General features: G+C 36.1%; 2 protein-coding genes across 3 annotated transcripts; one reads left to right on the top strand and one right to left on the bottom strand.

Annotated features, from left to right (window-relative positions):
* Window positions 1-204: 204 nt before the first annotated feature.
* On the top strand, window positions 205-2,923 carry LOC129904460 (uncharacterized). 2 transcript variants are annotated; one of them, XM_055980031.1, is made up of 2 exons: window positions 205-392; window positions 2,319-2,923. In XM_055980031.1, exon 2 carries the CDS (start codon window positions 2,340-2,342, stop codon window positions 2,550-2,552), a length of 213 nt encoding a protein of 70 aa, XP_055836006.1. In that variant the 5' UTR covers window positions 205-392; window positions 2,319-2,339; the 3' UTR covers window positions 2,553-2,923. The 2 variants fall into 2 exon arrangements, with proteins under 2 accessions (XP_055836006.1, XP_055836005.1); XM_055980030.1 differs by having other exon boundaries at window positions 218-392; window positions 2,331-2,923.
* A 13,193-nt stretch (window positions 2,924-16,116) lies between these two features.
* LOC129904520 (DNA polymerase II subunit B4) lies at window positions 16,117-20,378 on the bottom strand. The gene is made up of 3 exons (XM_055980084.1): window positions 20,061-20,378; window positions 18,727-18,845; window positions 16,117-16,463 (listed from the first exon to the last, which is right to left on the bottom strand). The coding sequence occupies exons 1-3, from the start codon at window positions 20,270-20,272 to the stop codon at window positions 16,273-16,275; spliced, it is 522 nt and encodes a 173-aa protein (XP_055836059.1). The 5' UTR covers window positions 20,273-20,378; the 3' UTR covers window positions 16,117-16,272.
* Between the last annotated feature and the right edge of the window lie 95 nt (window positions 20,379-20,473).

Genomic DNA, 20,473 nt, shown 5'->3' with positions numbered 1-20,473 from the left:
ATTCACTTTCTTCTCTATGTGAGCTTCACAAATATCCTTTGGGGTGTCCGCTCCGCACTTCACTATCTAGCGTTTATCGTGTGCACGATAACTGATACATCAGAGGTGCATCTATGAATTAAAAGGTCCGATGATCAATTTTTTTGAACTTTTGACTCCGCTTGTCTTAAATTTCAATTTCAATAATTTTTGACTTTTGATCTTGAAGGTTTATCGGTATCTTTATTGTTGGGCTTTGCTCACAAAATGGGTTGGGCTTATATCAAACTTACACAAAGCCCACGAAATCTCCTTTCAATAAATTCGAACCCCAAACTGTGCTTCTTCTTCTGCAAACTTGCTAATCTCCGGTCAGTTTTTCCGGCGCAGTCAATTTTCCCGGCGATCTTGTTGTAAGTACTATCTTTCGATTTCCATGATAAACCCTACACCCTAGAACATTTTTTCTATGATTATTTATGTGTTTCGGTGTTCTTGTGTCTCCAATTGATAATCTTTTCTTTGTTCTTCAGTTCAACTTGTTCATGTACCTTTAATTGGTCATTTGATATTAGTCTTTTGAGTTAAAATTTGTTATTTTAGTGGTAAGTTTTGTGTAAACAATGATTAAAGCTTTTTTTTTTTTAATATTTAGAAAAGTGAGTGGTGAAATGCCTAATACCCGTTTGGTAAAATGCCTGAATAAACTGTTTGATTTAGTTTTGAAATACCTAGTTGCTTCTTCTTTTTTTCGCTTTCCCGCCCAGTGTCGGAAGCCGTGGATCCCCGCCTAAATCCGGATCGCTCACTGCTTGCCCAGAGATGACGCTCCCAATAGGATTTTTTTCAAAATGCCTATTTGCTTTCTTTTGTGATTTTGTCGTTGGAATTCCTTGCTCGTAAAAGCATGATCGAGTATGAAGAATGTGATGAATAGAATTTGGTTTATAGTTATATTTCTCTGAGGAATAACTGAAAGGAAATGGTTGAATTTGTACTTTATACAGTGATGAAATGTGCAATTTTAACTAAGTATAAGAGTTTGGTCTTATACTTTGATAAGTTGGTCCTCATTTGCACTAAAAAAACTGTCTTAGAAACACCGAACCGAACCAGTGTTCGGTGCACACTTTTTCAAAACCGAAGAACCGAAGCCCACCCCGAGCATTTATATGTAATCTAATAAAACACTATTGGAGTGGGGTGGGTGGGGAGTGGGGGTTCAGGGGTGGCACTGGGTGGGATGAAGTGGTGAGTGAGGGTTCGGGGGTGGCGTGGAGTGGGATGGTCAAAAGGTGGGAGTTGGGTGAGTGGGGACTGCGGAGTAGACTACAATGAACTTGGAATGTTATTTATGGAACTTGTTTTCCCTAGTTTCATTGGGAAAATCATTTTCCTCATATTTTGAAGGAACTTGTTTTCCTAGGGTGAATGTTTTCTAATACATTTTGACCAAATTAAACACCCCTTAAGTTGTGATAATTTTTCTAATCTGGCTTTTAGATTGCTAATGAAGGATATTCAGATTCTAATCGGATAAAGAATTAATATTTTTGTGTATAATAGTAGAGTTTTCATATCAGTGATTATGGTTCCATGTTTATTTTCATTATTGAACTTCTTTTGTTTTTTATACTTTTTCCTTTTTAAAAAAGAATAAGGTATTCTTTAAGGAGGAACAGGCTTAGAGAAAAAAATGATTTTATTATGAAGAAATGAGATGCAAGAATGAAGAATTCTCTAGTTGTTCTCTCCTGCTATTGTTGTTTCGTTAGACCCTTTTCAGTGAAAATTTGGTGTTTGCCTTTGCCTCTGACTTTGTTCTCCGATGTTACTGACTGAAGGCTCTATTTCTGGATTTAGAGGAGGGAAAAACTGAGTGGTATTGGAAGGAAAAACAATCTCATCTTTTCAAAATTTAGTCTTAGAAGTTTTTATGATACAGTCCAAATTAGGGATTTTATCCATACACCTTTATGGCTTCTTTTTTGCCAGAGTTAACAGAATATCATTTCGTTATTCTTTTTCTTAGCAACTTGTCTTTTCCCGATCTCTGTTTCTTCATTTAAAAGGCTGTACAGGCTGTAGCATATAGCCTAGAGTGCCATCCCCCCAAATGCAAAAGAATAACTCTTTTAGAACTATGATGTTGTTTACTTGAGGGGTGGGGGTGGGGAAGAATCTAATTTAGTCAGTGTGAGGAAAAACTCTTATACTTCACATTGTTCTGATGAAAGCTAAATTAGTTCTCATATAAAAGAATCTAGTTGGCCCAAAAAAGGTTGGTTGTATCATTTGAATTAGTTTGTAAGGTCTTCTGTGTTGCTACTGAATTGTAGGTTCATTTTCAGGAAAAAAAAATGAAGAAAGGAATTCACCCTCAAATGCAATGGATATCCTACGTGACACAAAGTGGACGGTTGATGCATGTTATGATGACCAAAATACACCAAACAGGCAAAGTCTATCACATAAGAGCAAGGCGTCAGATGGCTCAAAGTATTGGTCAGATTGCAAAGTTTAAGCGCCGGTATGGTGAGAAGGAGGAAGAGGAGGAGAAAACAAATAAATGAATGCATAAGTTGGAAAAATAGTGAGTCTCTGATAATTTTGTGGATGGATTCATCCTTACCTTTTCCTTTCCATCTCATCTTAACTGGTCTTCTTGTCTGCTGTCGCCCCTTTGAATGTTAAACATTAGCAAACAACCATTCTTCCTACTGTGTACACCAATTCAGTGATGTTTTTTGCAGCAATTATTATGGCTCGTCCTCCTATCAGCGTCATACAAAAACATTCTATGATGTTTAATAAGAAACTTTAGCGTCTCTATTTTCTTATGTGGAATTGTTGATGTCTCCTCTGCACTCACGTTAAACGATCACGATTATGCTTTGGTACAGGTTTTTTCCTTGACCGCCTGCTATTATAATGAGTTGATGCACTTTCTCGTTGTTTTGTTGTACTTCTCTAATTTGTCGTAGTAAAGTCTTGCATATTCCCTGTTATTGCCTGATCTTCAGTAAGTTGAGAGACAAAGCTGTTATAGTGTTGAAGTTACATGTTTTCTAGTTCCAAAGGTTATGCACATTTATATGATTGTTGCTCAAAATTGAACACTATTGACATTGACTGGTTGTGGTCAGTTTTAATGAAACATGATCAGTGAAGTCGTCTCAATTGTTTGGAACCAAGACGTAGTTGTTGAAACACAATAGTTATTTCTCTATATTTGTGTTGTTCAATGGACATGTATATTATAGTCGGATTGGTTCGTCATGTGTAATCATAAAAGGAATTCAATTACTAACAAAGTCGGTGACATATATTTTGAAAAAAATTATGGATAAAGACACGTGAAAAACTATGAGAATCCTAAATTCCTGTTTTGTGACACATAAATTTTAAAAAAGTAACGTCTGCCTTTTGAAAATCAAGAGTATAACTTCATAGGCCGTTACCCTTGGACACACAAAATTTGAACTCAAACAAAGTTGGTCATACATATTCTGAAAATCATAGATTAATACACATGAAAAAATAAAATAATCTTAAAGTCTTGTTTCATGACACACTCTAAAAGAAATAAAAACAATGTCCACCTTTTGTAAATAATGTATATCATTTAATAGGTCGTCACCAATGGATTTATAAAATTTGAGCTCAAATAGAGTCAATAACACATGTTCCAAAATATTCATTGACTAATACATGATAAGTCGAGATAATCCTTAATTCATATTACGTAACACATAAACTCCAAAAAGCAATATTCTGCCTTTCAAAACCAATGAGTATCATTCAATTGGTCGTCACTAATCGAACTACAAAATTTGAACTCAAATAGAGTCGGTCACTCATATTTTAGAAAATTCATGTACGTAAAGCCGCGTGGATAAGGGCCAAGCGGTAGAAATACTTCCTCAGGTTATTATAGACGGTTCTATAAAGGTTTTAAAATTTTTTTGACCGAAAGTCATTTCACCAAATAATTAATGGGCTAAAACACACGAAAAGCAGAGAAAAATTATCTAATTCCTATTGAGTGATTCTTAAATGCTAAAAAAAAGTTGCGTAGATCAGGGCGAGGCCATAGAAATTCTTACCTAAGTCATTACGGATGGTTCTGTAAAGGTTTCGCAAAAATTTGATAGATAAACATATCACCAAAAAAACGTGGGCTAACACACATGAAAAACGAAGAAATAAATACTAAAAGAAAGTCGTGTGGATTAGGGCGAGGCTATAGAAATTCTTCCCCAAGTAATTGCGGATATTTCTGTAAAGATTTTACAAAAATTGACCGAAAATCATATCACCAAAAAAATTCATAAGCTAACACACAAAAAATAGAGAAAAACGTCTAATTCTTGTTGAATGACCCCTAAATGCTAAAACATTCACGTGGGTCAGGGCGAGGCTATATAAATTCTACCCCGGATCTGTAAAGATTTTGCAAAAAAAATTGAGCGAAAGTCATACCACCATAAAATTCTTGGGCTAACAGGCATGAAAAATGAAGAAAATAGCCTAATTCCTGTTGAGTGTCCCGAAATGCTAAAAAAAGTCGCGTGGATCAGGGCGAGCCTATAGGAATTCTTCCCCAAATATTACGGACGATTCTGTAAAGGTTTTGCAAAAAATTGACAAATAGTAATATCGACAAAAAAATCATAGACTAGCACACATAAAAAATAGAGAAAATCACCTAATTCTTGTTGACTGACTCCTAAATGTGTCGCTAGTTCACCAAATAATTCATAGGCTAACACAAACGAAAAAAAAAAATGAGAAAATCGCCTAATTCCGCTTGTGCAGCCCCTAAATGCTATGAATGTATCGTGGATCATACCGAAGCCGCAAGTACTGATCCCTCGAGTACTTACGGAGGGTTCCATAATGGTTTTACAAAGAAATCGACCAAAGGTCAGTTCACAAAAATATTCATGGGCTAACACACACGGAAAGAATATTTTTTTTTATCTAATTCAGTTTGTGCTGTCCCTAAATGCTATTAACGCACCGTGGATCGTGTTGAGGCTGCACGTACTGATCCCCGAATATCTATAGAGGGTCCCATAAAAGTTTCGAAAAAAAATCGACCCGGAGGCTAGTTCACTATAATATTTATTGGCTAATACACGAAAAAAAAGAAAATTACCTAATTCCGCTTGTGCGACACCTAAATGCTATGAATGTATCATGGATCGTGTCGATGCCGCACGTACTGATCCCCCGGGTACCTATCGTAAGCCAGTTCACCAAAATATTCATATGCTAATACACACAAAAAAATATGAGAAAATCGCCTAATTCTGCTTGTGCAACCCCTAAATGCTATAAATGCACCGTAGATCGTGTTGAGCCCGCATGTACTGATCCCTTGGGTACCTACAGAGGGTCCCATAATTGTTTCAGAAATAAATCGATCGGAAGTTAGTTCACCAAAATATTCATTGACTATCACATACGAAAAAAATGAGAAAATCGTCTAATTCCACTTGTGCGGCCCCTAAATGCTATGAATGCGTCGTAGATAGTGCCAAAGCCACATGTAATGATCCCCCAGGTACCTATGAAAGGTCCCATAACGGTTTCGAAAAGAAATTGATCGGATTATGCTGAAGCCGCATGTACAGATCATGTGCTAACACACATAATAAAAGAGAAATATTGCCTAATTCTACTTGTGCATCCCTTAAATGTTATGAATGCACTATGGATCATGCCGAAACCGCATGTACAGATCCCTAGGGTACCTAAGAAGGGTCCCGTAATGCTTTCGGAATGAAATCAACTTGAACCTAGTTTACCAAAATATTCATGGGCTAACAAACAATTAAAGAATGAGAAAATCGCATAATTCCGCTTATACGGCTCATAAATGGTATGAATGCACCAAGGATCGTGTTGAAGACGCATTACTGATTCTCAGGGTACCTACGGAGGGTCCCATAATAGTTTCGGAAAGAAATCGATCGAAAGTCAGTTCATCAAAATATTCATGGGCTAACACAAAAAAAATAAAAAAATCGCCTAACTCCACTTATGTGGCCCCTAAATGTTATGAATATGCCATAGATCGTGCCAATGACACATGTACTGATCCTCTGGGTACCTATAGAGGGTCCCATAATAATTTCGGAAAGAAATCGATTGAAAGTCAATTTACCAAAATATTAATAGGCTAACACACACGAAAAAATTAGAAAATCGCCAACTTCCGCTTGTGCGGTCTTTAAATGTTATGAATGCGTAGTGGATCGTACCAGGGCCGCATGTACTGATCCCATGGATACTTACGGAGGGTCCCATAATTGTTTTAAAAAGAAATCGACCCGAAGCCAATTCACCAAAATATTCATAGTCTAACACACGAAAAAAATAAAAAAATTGCCTAATTCCGCTTATACAGTCCTAAATGCTATGAATGTACTGTGGAATCTGCTGAGGGCACGTACTGATCCTCTGGGCACCTAAGGAGGTTCCTATAACGGTTTCAAAAAGAAATGGACCAAAAGTTAGTTCACTAAAATATTAATGGGGTAAAACATAAGAAAAAATGAAAAATTTGTCTAATTCAATATGTACGGACCCTAAATGCTATTATTGCATCGTGGATCATGCCGAAGTCGCATGTAATGATCCTGCGGGTACTTATGGAGGGTTCCATAATAATTTCAAAACGAAATCAATTGAAAGCCAATTCACTAAAATATTAATTGGATAACACACGAAAAAATAAGAAAATTGCCTAATTTCACTTTTGCGGCTCCTAAATGCTATAAAGACATTGTGGATCTTGACGAGGCCTCACATATTGATCTTTCGAGTACCTACGGAGAGCCCCATAATATTTTCGGAAAGAAATTGACCAGAAGCCAGTTCATCAAAATATTAATGCGCTAACACACTCAAAAAATGAGAAAAATGCCTAATTCCGTTTTACCCTTAATGATGTGAATTCTTCATGGATCATGCCGGGGGCCGCCCGTACTAATCCCTAGGTTCTTATTGAGGGTCCATTATGATTTCAGAAAGAAATCAACCAAAAGTAGTTTACTCAAAGATTCATGGGCTAACACACATAGAAATAATGAGAAAATCGCCTAATTTTGCTTTTACCGCTCCTAAATACTCTAAATGCATTGTGGAATATAGTGATATCGCACGTACTGATCCCTCGGTAACTTAGAGAGGGTCACATGATCATTTTCGAAAGAAATCAACTTAAAACTAGCTCACCAAAATATTCATGGGCTAACACAAATGAAAAAAATGAGAAAATCGCGTAATTTCGCTTGCGCGGCCCTAAATGTTATGAATGCGTTGTGGAATATGTCGGAGACGCACGCACTGATCCCCTGGGCACCTACGAAGGGTCCTATTATGGTTTCGAAAAGAAATAGACAGGAAGTCAGTTCACTAAAATATTCATGAGCAAACACAGATAAAAAATGAAAAAATTGTCTAATTTCACATGTGTGACCCTAAATGCTATGAATGTACTGTGGATCGTGTTGAAGCCGCACCTAATGATCCTGCAGATACCTATGGAGGGTCCCATAATATTTCGAAAAAGAAATCGATTAGAATTCAGTTCACCAAAATATTAATGGGATAACACATATGAAAAAAATAAGAAAATCACCTAATTTCGCTTGTGCGGTCCCTAAATACTATAAAGGCAACATGGATATTATCGAGGTCACATTATTGATATCCCGTGTATCTACAGAGGATCCCATAACAGTTTCAAGAAGAAATTGACCCGAAGGCAGTACACTAAAATATTCGTTAGCTAACACATACGAAAAATGAGAAAATCGTCTAATTGTGTTTTTACCTTCAATGATATGAATGCATCGTGGATCATGCCGAGGACGCACATACGGATCCCCGCGGTACCTATGGAGGGTCCTATAACGATTTCGAAAAGAAATCGATTGGAAGCCAGTTCACCAAAATACTCATGGCCTAACACATACGAAAAAAATAAAAAAATTGCTTAATTCCTCTTGTGTAGCCCCTAAATACTCTAAATGCATCGTGGAATATAGTGAGGCCTCACGCCCCCTCGACTCGGCAACAAGAGTTGGTCTCCGTGCACCTACGAAGGGTCCGATAATGGATTTGGAAAGAAATTTTCTGAAACCAGTTCATCAAAATATTCATAGGCTAAAACACACCAAAAAAAATAAGAAAATCGTCTAAATCTTCTTGTGTGATCCCTAAATACTATAAATACGTAGTAGATCATGTCGAGGTATCACATACTGATCCCCTAGGTACCTTCGAAGGGTCCTATAAAAATTTTGAAAAGAAATTAACCAGAAGCCAGTTCACCAAAATATTCATGGGCTAACATACACAAAAAATGAGAAAATCGCCAAATTTCATTTTACCCTTAATGCTATTAATGCATTGTGGATCGTGCAGAGGCCGCCGTAATGATCTCCGAATTCTTAAGGAGGGTCCCATTACAGTTTCGGAAAGAAATCGCCCAGAAGCCACTTCATTAAAATATTTATGGGCTAAACACACACGAAAAAAATGAAAAAATTGTCTAATTCCGCTTGTGCGGCCCCTAAATATTATGAATGCACCGTGGATCATGCCAAAGTCGCACGTACTAATCCTTCGGGTACCTATAGAGGGTCCCATAAAAAAAAGACAGCCCGTTGCACTAAAGCTCTCGCTATGCGTGGGGTCTGGGAAGGTCCTGACCACAAGGATCTATTGTACGCAGTCTTACCTTGCATTTTCTGCCAGAGGCTGTTTCCAAGGTCCCATGATAATTTTGAAAAGAAATCAATCGCAAGTTTGTTCACCAAAATATTCATAGGATAACACACAGGAAAAAAAATAAAATAAATCGTCTAATTTAACTTGTGCGACCCTTAATTCCTATGTACGCATCGTGGATCCTACCGAGGACGCACGTACTGATCCATAATTGTTTCATAAAGAAATCGACTGAATGCCAGTTCACCAAATTATTTATGGGCTCACACACGAAAAAATAAGAAAAATCGCCTAATTACGCTTGTACGACCACTAAATGCTATCAATGCACCGTGGATTATGCAGAGGCCACACGTAATGATCCTTGTTTTCTTAACGAGGGTCCTATTACGGTTTTGAAAAGAAATCGCATGAAAGCCAGTTCATCAAAATATTAATGTGCTAACACACACGAAAAAAATGAGAAAAATTATTTAATTCCGCTTATGCCTTGTGTGGCCCCTAAATGCTCTAAATGCATTGTGGAATATAGTGAGGTCGCACGTATTGATCCTCCGGATACCTACAGAGGATCCCATAATAGTTTCGAAAAGAAATCGATCGAAAGCCAGTTCACCAAATTATTGAGGAGCTAACATACATGAAAAAAATTTAAAAATCACTTAATTCTGCTTGTGCGGCCTCTAAATGCTAAGAATACGCAATAAATCTTACCGAGGCCGCACGTACTGATCTATAGGGTACCTACAAATGGTCCCATAATGGTTTCGAAAAAAAATCAATCGTAATCTAGTTTACCAAAATATTAATAGGCGAACACATACGAAACAATTAGAAAATCATCTAATTCCGCTTGTGCGGCCCTTAAATGCTATGAATGTGCCGTGTATTAGTATCGAGGCCGCACATATTGATCCCCCGGATACCTACGGAGGGTCCTATAATGATTTCAGAAAAAAATATACCGGAAGCCAGTTCACCATAATATTCATGGGCTACATGCATGAAAAAAATGAGAAAATCGTCTAATTTAGTTTGTGCGGCTCCTAAATGCTATGAATGCACCGTGGATTGTGCCGAGGCCGCACATACTGATCTTCGAGTACCTACGCAGGGTACTATAATTATTTTGAAACGAAAACGATCGAAAGTCAATTCACCAAAATATTCATGAGCTAACACACACGAAAAAAAATGAGAAAATCGCTTAATTCCGTTTGTGCGGCCCCTAATGCTATGAATGCACTATGCATCGTGACGAAGCCACACGTATTGATTCCCCAGGCACCTACGGAGGGTCTTATAATAGTTTCGGAAAGAAGTCGATTGGAAGTTAATTCACCAAAATATTCAAAGGCTAACACACACGAAAAAATAAAAAAATTGCCTAATTTTTCCTATGCAGCCCTGAATGCTATGAATGCGCCGTGGATTATACCGAGGCTGAACATACTGATCTAACGGGTACCTACAAAGGGTCCCATAATGGTTTTGAAAAGATATCGACTGAAAGTCAGTTCACCAAAATATTCATGGGCGTTACACATGAAAAAAATGGGAAAGTCATCTAATTCCACTTGTGCATTCCCTAAATGCTATAAATGTTCCTTGGATCGTGCCGAAGCCGCATGTACTGATCCTCCAGGTACCTATAGAGGGTCCCATAACAGTTTTAGAAAGAAATCATTTGGAATCCAGTTCACCAAAATATTAATGGGTTAACGCACACGAAAAAATGAGAAAATTGTCTAATTCCGCTTGTGCATTCGTAAATGCTATGAATGCACCGTTGATCATGTCGAGGTCGCATAAACTGATATTTCGGTCACCTACGGAGGGTCCCATAATGATTTTGAAAGAAATCAATTGGAATCCAGTTCACCAAAATATTAATGAGCTAACACACGAAAAAAATGAGAAAATCGTTTAATTTTGCTTGTGCTGCCCCTAAATACTCTAAATGCACCGTGTAATATAGTGAGGACGCAAATACTGATCCCCCGGGAACCTACGGAGGTTTTTTTGATAGTTTTAAAAAGAAATCAATTGAAATCCAGTTTACAAAAATATTAATGGACAAACACATACGAAAAAAATAAGAAAATCGTCTAATTCCTCTTGTATAGCCCTAAATGCTATGAATGCGCCGTGCATCGTACTGAAGTCGCACGTACTAATACCTTAGGTACCTACGGAGAGTCCATAATTGTTTCTGAAAGAAATCGATTGGAATCCGATCACTAAAATATTCATAGGCTAACACATATGAAAAAACTGAAAAATAGGCAAATTTTGCTTGTGCAGCTCCTGAATGCAATGAATGCATCGTGAATCATATCGAGGTCGCACATAATGATCAATCGGGTACCTACGGAGGTTCCCCTAATAGTTTTAGAAAAAAAATCGATCGAAACCTAGTTCTTCAAAATATTCATGGGCTAACACACATGAAAAAAATGAGAAAATTACATAATTCTGCTTGTGTAGCCCCTAAATGCTATAAATGCATCGTGACTCATGTCAATGCCGCATGTACTGATTCCTTGGGTACCTAAGGAGGGTCCCATAATGTTTTCGAAAAGAAATCTATCGGAAGCTAATTTACCAAAAATTCATGGGCTAACACACATAAAAAAGATGAGAAAATTGCCTAATTGCGCTTGTGCGACCCATAAATGCTATGAATGCGCCGAGGCCACACGTACTGATCCCTCGGTCACCTACGGATGGTTCCATCATGGGTTCAAAAAGAAATCGGTCGGAAGTTAGTTCACCAAAATATTCATGGGCTAATACACACGAAAAAAATGAGAAAATTATCTAATTCTGCTTGTGTAATCTCTAAATGCTATGAATGCACCGTGGATCGTGCTGAGGCTGCACGTAATGATCCCCTGGTTATATACAGAGGGTCTTATAATGGTTTCGAAAAGAGATTGACCGGAAGCCAGTTTACCACAATATTCATGGGCTAACTCACTCGAAAAAAAATAAGAAAATCACCTAATTTCGCTTGTGCGACCCTTAAATGTTATGAATGCGTCGTGGATAATGCCAAGACCGCATGTACTGATCTCTGAATAACTACAGAGGGTCCCATAATGGTTTCGAAAAGAAATTGACCTGAATCCAGTTAACCAAAATATTAATGGGCTAACACATACGAAAAAAATAAAAAAATCGCCTAATTCTGCTTGTGTGGCACCTAAATACTATGAATAACCCATGGATCATTCCGAGGCAACACATACTGATCCTCCCGTACCTACGGAGGATCCCATAATGGTTTGGGAAAGAAATTGATCAGAGGCCAGTTCACCAAAATATTAATGGGCTAATACATACGATAAAAATAAGAAAATCGTCTAATTTTGCTTGTGCAGCCCCTAAATGCTCTAAATGCACAGTTGAATGTATTGAGGTCGTACGTACTGATCCATCGGGTACCTACGGAAGGTCCCATAATAGTTTTAAAAAGAAATTGATCGAAAGTCAGTTCACCAAATTATTAATGGGTTAGCACACACGAAACAAATGAGAAAAATTATCTAATTTCGCTTGTGCAGCACCTAAATGTTATGAATGCATCGTGGATCATGCCGAGGCCGTACATACTGATCCTCCCTGTACCTACAGAGAGTCCCATAACGCTTTCAAAATGAAATCGATCGGAAGCTAGTTTACCAAAATATTCATGGGATAACACACATGAAACAATTAGAAAATCGCCTAACTGCGCTTGTGCGGCTCGTAAATTATATGAATACATCGTGGATCATGTCGATTCTGCACATACTAATCCCCAAGGTACCTACTGAGGGTCCCATAACGATTTTGAAAAGAAATCGACTAGAAGACACTTCACCAAAATATTAATGGGTTAACACACGAAAAAAATGAGAAAATTTCCTCATTCTACTTGTGCGGCCCCTAAATGCTATGAATGCTCCGTGGATCGTGCCAAGGCCGCACGTGCTTATCCTCCAGGTACCTACGGAGGGTCCCATAATGATTTTAGAAATAAATCGATCGAAAGCAAGTTCACCAAAATATTCATTTGCTAACACAAATAAAAAAAGGGGAAAATGGTCATATTTGCCCCTATACTCTGAAAAGGGTTATATTTGCCTTTCGTCATACTATTTTGATATATTTGTCTCTGTCATCCAACTTTAGGCACATGTTTGCCCTTTGACCATTAAATCTATGCCCCACTTTTATTATATCTTATGTGGCGCCTACATGGCCTGCCTACATGGATATATATATATATATATATTTCATTAAAAAAAAAATTAATTTAATTATTATACCCAACTCAATATTATTCCCACCCAGCTAACCCATAAAATTAAACTCCTAAATATCAAAATCAAAACTCTATATATACTTAGGTTTCTCCACCATTATTTCCCTTCTTCCTCTTTTTTTCATTTCATTTCTTTTCTATCTCTGTTTTCGGTATTTTCTTAGGGTTTTTCTCTTTTAATTTTCTCTCCTCCTCCTGTTGCCGTCCCTTTTTCTAAGGTAAATTCGTTTTCCCTTTTTCCTTTTATTTCTTTCTTCATTTTTTAAAAAATCTGATGTAAATTAAACTCTTTTTTGTAGGCATTTGAGAATTGGGTTTTCAAGATTGATTCTTTCTGATCGAAAGGGTTTTAATGGGTTAGATGAGTGAGAATAATATCGAATTGGGCATAATAATTAAATTAGATTTTTTTAAAAATGGAACAAATATATATATCCATGTAGACATGTTACGTAGGCGTCATATAGGATATAATAAAAGTGAGATATAGACTTAACGGTTCAAGAACAAATATGTGCCTAAAATTGGATGGCAGGAGCAAATATATCAAAAAAGTATGACGAAAGGCAAATATAACCCTTTTCAGAGAGTACAAGGGCAAATATGACCCTTTATCGTCTAATTCCGCTTATGCGACCACTAAATGATATGAGTGCGTCGTGGATCGTGCCGATGCCACACATACTGATCCCTCAGGTACCTTACAAAAAAAAAAGAAGATAATCTTGAATTCTTGTTTTGTGAACATAGACTCCAAAAAAGTGACATCCGTCTTTCAAAAACAATGATTATCATTTAATAAAGCGTCACTAATGAATCACAAAATTTGAGCTCAAATATATACGATCACACATATTTCAGAAAATTAATTGACTAATATACATAAAAAAAATTGAGATAAATCCCTAAATCCTATTTTGTGACAAAAAAAAAACTCCAAAAAGGTGATGTCCGCCTTTGCAAAATGAGTCGGTCACACACATTTCAAAAGAAATATGAACTAATGCACATAAAAAGATAAGATGATCGAAATTTTTTGTTTCTTGATATATAAACTCTAAAAAAGCACCATTTTAAAAAAAATAATGGATATCATTTAATAGTTCGGCACCAATGAACCCACAAAATTAGAGGCTCAAGCAGACAGTCACATATTTCGTAATCATGGATTAATTCGCACGAAAAATCAAGATAATCCTGAATTTATGTTTGGTGACATATAAACTCCAACACGTCTTTTGAAAATAATGAGTATTATTTAATAGGTCATCATCAACGAAACCACAAATTTGATCTCAAATAAGGTCGATCACATACATTTTGAAATAATTATGGATTAATACACATGAAAAATTGAGATAATAAAAAATTCATGTTTCGTGATAAATAAATTCCAAAAAAGCGACATCTACCTCTCAAAAACAATGACTATCATTTAATAGGTCGTCCCAATAGACACATAAAATTAGAGCTCAAGCAGACGATCACACATTTTCCATTGTCATGAACTAATATACACGAAAAATAAAGATAATCCAGAATTCCTATTCTGTAACATATAAAACTCCAATCCTCCTTTTGAAAACAATGAGTATTATTTAATAGATTGTTACCCATGGACCCATAAAATTGTGGTTAAACAGAGTTGGTCACATATATTTTAAAAAATGCATAGAATAATATACACAAAAAATTAAGATAGTTTTGAATTCCTATTTCGTGACACATAAACTCTAATAAAGTTACATACGCCTTTTGAAAATAATGAGTATCATTTGATAAGTCGTCATCAATTAACCTACAAAATTTGAGCTAACATAAAGCTGGTCACACATCGAAAAAATCATTGATTAATACACGAGATAATCTTAGAAAAAAATCATGACAGATAATCTCTGAAACAAAGTGATATGCGCCTTTCAAAAATTATGAATATCATGTAATAGGTCAACACAAATGGACCCACAAAATTTGAGCAACGAATTGGACATATATATTTTGAAAAATTTATGGACTAATACACAAAAAAACTAAGATAATCTAAAATTCATGTTTCATGACACACAAAATTCTCAAAAAGTGACTTCTGTCTTTCGAAAATAATGGGTATCATTTGATAGGTCGTCACCAATAGATCCACCAAATTAGAGCTCAAACGGTCACACATATTCCAAAAAACTCATAGACTAATAAACATGAAAAATAATGAGATAATCCTAAATTTCTGTTATGTGACATATCAGCTCAAATCCGCCTTTTGTAAACTATGAGTATGATCTAATAGGTCATCACTAACAGACTTACAAAATTTGTGCTCAAACAGAGTCGATCACACATATTCTGAAAATTCACGAGCCCTAATACACGAAAAATCGAGATAATCTTGAATTTCTTTTTCATGACACATAAACACCAAAAAATGCAATACCCACCTTTCTTAATAATGGTATCATTTAATAAGTGGCCACCAATGGACCAATAAAATTTGAGCTAAAATAGAATGTCTGGAAACTTATAAAGTTCTTCCGTCAAACCTTGATCAATGAACCTACAAAATCCTTCGCCCTCACCTGATCCTGAGCCAGAGGCCCCCGAATCACACATATTCAACAAAATTTATGAACTAATTGGGTATTATTCACTAGGTCATTTCAAATGGTTCTAAAAAAATTTGGACCAAAAAGAGTCAATCAGTAAAATTCTAAAAAAATAAAATCATGGACTAACACACACAAAAAACTAAAAGAAATGCTGAAATTCTATTTTGTGACACCGCTAAATACTAAAAAAAAGTTGTGTAATTCCTCTAAGGACTATGAGTATTGTTCACTAGGTCATTTCAAACGATTCTAAAAACTTTTGGACCAAAAAAAGCTGATCAGTAATATTTTTAGAAATTCATGAATTAACACCCACACAAAAAACTAAGAATTTTGAATTCACGTTACCCTTAAATGCTAAAAAAAAGTGGTGCGGATGCTCTGGAGGTTCAGATAAAAATTCTAAATGTAATCAAAAGTGAAACGCGCTATATTACATAAAGAAACACATCGAACACAAGGATGGACAAAATGGACAACAAATTCCCAAAAAACTTCATTTTACTCCAGAATATAACTCTACAAACTGTTTGTTAACTTTGCATCCAAGATACGATTACATACTTTGAGAGGTTAACAAGGCATGAGTGATGAGTAAAATGTCTAACGAAGAAGGCAAGCGTGCAAGCAATAATCTCCTTAATCATCAGCACCATCCTCAACTTCATTGATTTCCTCTCCAGCTTGTGTATCTTCATTTTCGTTATCGGAGGGTTGCTCTTTCATCTTACCCTTCCCATTTTCCACGGGTTCTTTCAGCTTGGCCTTTTTGTTAGATTCTGTGGACTTTGCCGATGCTGACTTCCTTTTAGAGTTCTTTTCTCTGAACACTGTAAAAAGAGAAGAAAATGTAAAGGAAAGATAGGTGTAAGCCCATTTCATCACCGCAGTAAATACTCCCTCATTTTGAATCAAATAATCTATCAGTTATCATACATGTATCCGTCTAATATTGCACAGAGTTCTCTGATTTCGACAATTCAAGGATGTAGAACACATGACTAGCAAATGATACTTGTTTAACCAATCTGGAACTTATCACAAGAGGAAACGCAAAATAAGAGATCGACGAATCAAAGATGATCAATCCCAGACAAGTCGGGATTACATATATTAATGATCCCATTTAGTTTTAACTAGAGATTTAATTGAGGTGATGATAACATATTACACAAATAAGGGGTAAAAGAGCTGTTTTTTTCCCTATGACAGATGGGAAGAAACTCTACGAAATATCGGATAAATTCAAAACTTATGAGAAGACCAACTATATACATGTACTTGGTGGTTGAACAATAAATTAAAAATAGTTTTTTCTTCTCATTCATAGGAAGAGAATGATTAATAAGCCCAAATGTTAAAACTTAATCTATGCCAAAATAATTACTCACTCCAATTCATAGTCAGGAAATTGCTTTTAGGACTTGCTACATGTCATAGACAAGTGAGATAAAGACACACTGCTAAAAGTTGTAAATTTGCTATACTTGGTATTAACACCGATAAAGAGATCAGTGATTCAGAGTGCTCCACAAACATTAATATGCTCAACTTGTCTGGGGTAAACCGGTAAAGAGAGCTACTGTGCCTGGAAACTCTCAAATATTCCCAGTCTTTAAATGTTTTTTTGAAACTGGCAACGAAAAAAAAAAGGTTTTTTCCCAGACTTTAAATGTGACTAATTTCAGCTCTTTTTGTTGCTTTGACCTTTTATAGAGTACCTCTGGACAAGCCTAATAAAAATATGTAATGCAGGTTCTGCATCTGTTCAACGATAATAGCCAGGAGACTAAGGCAATCATTAACAATCTTTCTGGAGTGAGAGAAATAGTGCTTGTTTTGAGAATAAAAAGAATCATATTTGCAGAGTCAAGAACCTGCGCCTGCATAATCTGTTTTTTGGGAGTGAAGAGGGTTTTGCTAGAGAACATGGAGCAGTATATGGATTGGATTCACATGGAAATTATGTAACTTTGAATCTATTGTAGGGGCTATAATGTTATCGTACTTTTATGTACCTTCTTGGTACCTTACTAATAGAACTTTTACCTTGTCAAAAAAAACAAAAAAGCATTGGCTTTAGACCTGGTGGATTGACACATATCTGCTGCTCTGATACAGCTCGAAAGATCTCTTACCATAATCCTCACCAACTATTCAATTCTTTGAAGCTCTATGCCCTAACACAACACAGTGGGCATATTTGCTTATTACCGACTTTTATTTCTCCTTTTGATCAACATATGTACAAAGCAAATGTTAGTGTTAGCAGCAAGAAGAAGCAGATAGATCTTAATATTCTAAACTTTTTCGACCTTCTAATTTTGGTGGGAGAGAGTTTTTAGAGAAAGTTAGAAGGCCTAAGCTCTCCTTAGTAATGCAAGGAAATTTAATCAATTTGGACTAATGTATGTGGTACTCTAGCTTCTTCATGTTACTAAAATAACATTGAAGTTTCAACGACACAATATCACTTCTTATTCAGAGAGACCTTAACAAGTGCCATCCTCCAACTTGATGAGGCCATAACACTTCTTTGGTTTTAGCCGAACAAAGAAAAATGACAAACTTTCTTGCCCCTACTATAAATATGTTTAGCTGTAGACCTAACAAGCGATCAAGCATCATACACCTGATCACGCTACGTAACCTGCCAATGATAGCATTCAACTCGATGGATGTATTTATGTGGTAAAGGGAAGTAAACAATCATCTTTGTGAGCCCACCCCTCACAGATGTAGTTCAGTAATAATATACTTAGTTTTAGCAGAAAAAAATTGTTGATGCTTTCAAGCAATAAGAAGAGAATAAGAGCAATCAGATAAAAGAATAACTATTCGTCGAAATTCAACACTTGGTTTTGCCGATTGAGATACTATATTAATCACTGTAGAACATTGTTCTCATAAATCTGGAAGTAATATAGAAGAACTAAATAGACACAACAATCTAGTTATCTCATCCCAAAGTTGACAAGTGCTTGTATGCATCTGTGAATGAAAGGACTATGTAGCCTAAGATGGAAAGCACACAGCTTCATGAGAAAAAATATAGACTTGTCAAAAAAAAATTAACAATGAAAAGAAACTGACCCTCGAGAGAAGCTTTGAGAGGCTCGATGAGCTCAGGAAACTCAATCTCTTCAAGGGCCTTGAACACATCCTCCGCATTTATTGTTTGCCTCTTAGACTCCTTGCATATGTCATTAGCACTGCATTGCACATTACAAGTGAAATATCACAAAAGGAAAAAGGAAAACATAATCATTTTTCCATCTTTCTGCATCATCACTAATATTTAATCCAACTTGTTCTTCCTTTTCTCAATTGCCAACACAAAGCCTGTGTTATTATGTTTTACATCAACCAATAAATAATCTTATTCACTTCAGCACTTGCTTAGAACCGCAATATATCACCCTTTTTGGGGACAATTCCACTTTTTAGTGTTCATCCTACTAATCACCCAAAATTTGACTATCAATCATAAACGAAATAGCTAATACACATAAGTATAACCCTTTAAATCCTAGGTCACACAGTTTCAGAAAATTCCCAATTTTCTTTTAACAACATGCCAATATCACAATCAACACGATCCTGATTCTCAGCTTTAGATCCGATCCGAAAAATACTCAAAAACTTCACTATAGATCAGTAAAAGGATGAAAAAAACTAACAAAGCCCTTCAAAATCCAGAATTACAAGAATTCAAAAGCACCAATTTTTCTTTTAGCAACAAGACAATTCTACCTCTTAGGGTTCATCTGACCTAATCGCCCAAAATTTAAGTATGGAAGCTGCTTCGCTAAAACAGAATACCCAATACAACAGCAAGGGGTTGGACTTCTGATTCGAGCTCGTCGCATGGATCTTGTCTAGTGCAGTTTAACTCTCCTATATGGTTAGCGAGCTATTGCACACGAGCAAAGTTTACCTATGCACATCCAAAGGGTAGCAGCTGCACGTTCCCTCATCATCAAAAAAAAGAATACCCAATACACATAGCCGTTTAAATCCCAGATCACAAAATTTCAGAAATTTCCCTATTTTCTCTTAGCAACAGAACACGTGCTTGTAGCATGGGACTTGTCTAGTGTTTACATTGTGCGCACACAAAAGGTAGTGACTGCAGGTTACCTTGTAATCCCAGATCACAAAATTTCAGAAATTTCCCTATTTTCTTTTAGAAACAAAACAAAGCCCCATTAGCACAATCCTAAATTTCAATTTTTTAAGGCTGAATCCATAATCAATCAGTAAATGAACGAAAAACTAAACAAAACCCCATTTGAATCCCGAATCAAAAAATTCAAAACAACACCCATAATCTCCAACCCTTTTCATCATTTTTCAGGAATTAATTGAAATTTATCAAAAATAAGAGAAAATTGAAATTAATCTGCGAAACCCAGAAAAGAGCTTACGTTGCGGAGAGGTAATGGATGAAAAGTCGGGCACTTTCAGAGAAAGCAAGAAGCGAGTCACGAAGAAGAGAGATATCAGTATCGGTTGATAGCTGAGAAAGCTTTTCCTTCACAAGCCTTCGTACGATAGTCTTGGGAAGACCCTCTTGATCGATTTGCACTGTTGCTGCTGCTACTACTTTCTCCTTCTCCTCCTTCTCTATCTCTGCCATTTTTTTCCTCTTTGAGTTTGGCTGAATACTGAAAAGATGATTTTGGGGGTTTTAGGTTTCTTTTCCCGCCATGAATTGTTACCTAGAAAAAATATATACTTTAAACCTATGTGGTATGATATTTATATGCTGCAATTTTGAGCGTTCATAATTAGATAATATATTATGTGATATAATACACGTTGGATGTAAATTGTCATA

This window comes from Solanum dulcamara, chromosome 9, assembly GCF_947179165.1.
Source record: "Solanum dulcamara chromosome 9, daSolDulc1.2, whole genome shotgun sequence".
Taxonomy (NCBI): domain Eukaryota; kingdom Viridiplantae; phylum Streptophyta; class Magnoliopsida; order Solanales; family Solanaceae; genus Solanum; species Solanum dulcamara.
Note: the sequence above shows the minus strand (reverse complement) of the source record. Positions and strands in the feature narration are given on the sequence as shown.

What these genes read in the sequence shown, in the direction of transcription:
- LOC129904460 (XM_055980031.1), top strand. Translation starts at nt 2,340, where the DNA reads ATGAAGAAAGGAATTCACCCTCAAATGCAATGGATATCCTACGTGACA.
- LOC129904520 (XM_055980084.1), bottom strand. Translation starts at nt 20,272, where the DNA reads ATGGCAGAGATAGAGAAGGAGGAGAAGGAGAAAGTAGTAGCAGCAGCA. An exon ending in ATCCATTACCTCTCCGCAAC is followed by an intron (nt 18,846 to 20,060) that starts GTAAGCTCTTTT and finishes TGTGCAATGCAG; the next exon opens with TGCTAATGACATATGCAAGG. An exon ending in TCTCAAAGCTTCTCTCGAGG is followed by an intron (nt 16,464 to 18,726) that starts GTCAGTTTCTTT and finishes CTCTTTTTACAG; the next exon opens with TGTTCAGAGAAAAGAACTCT.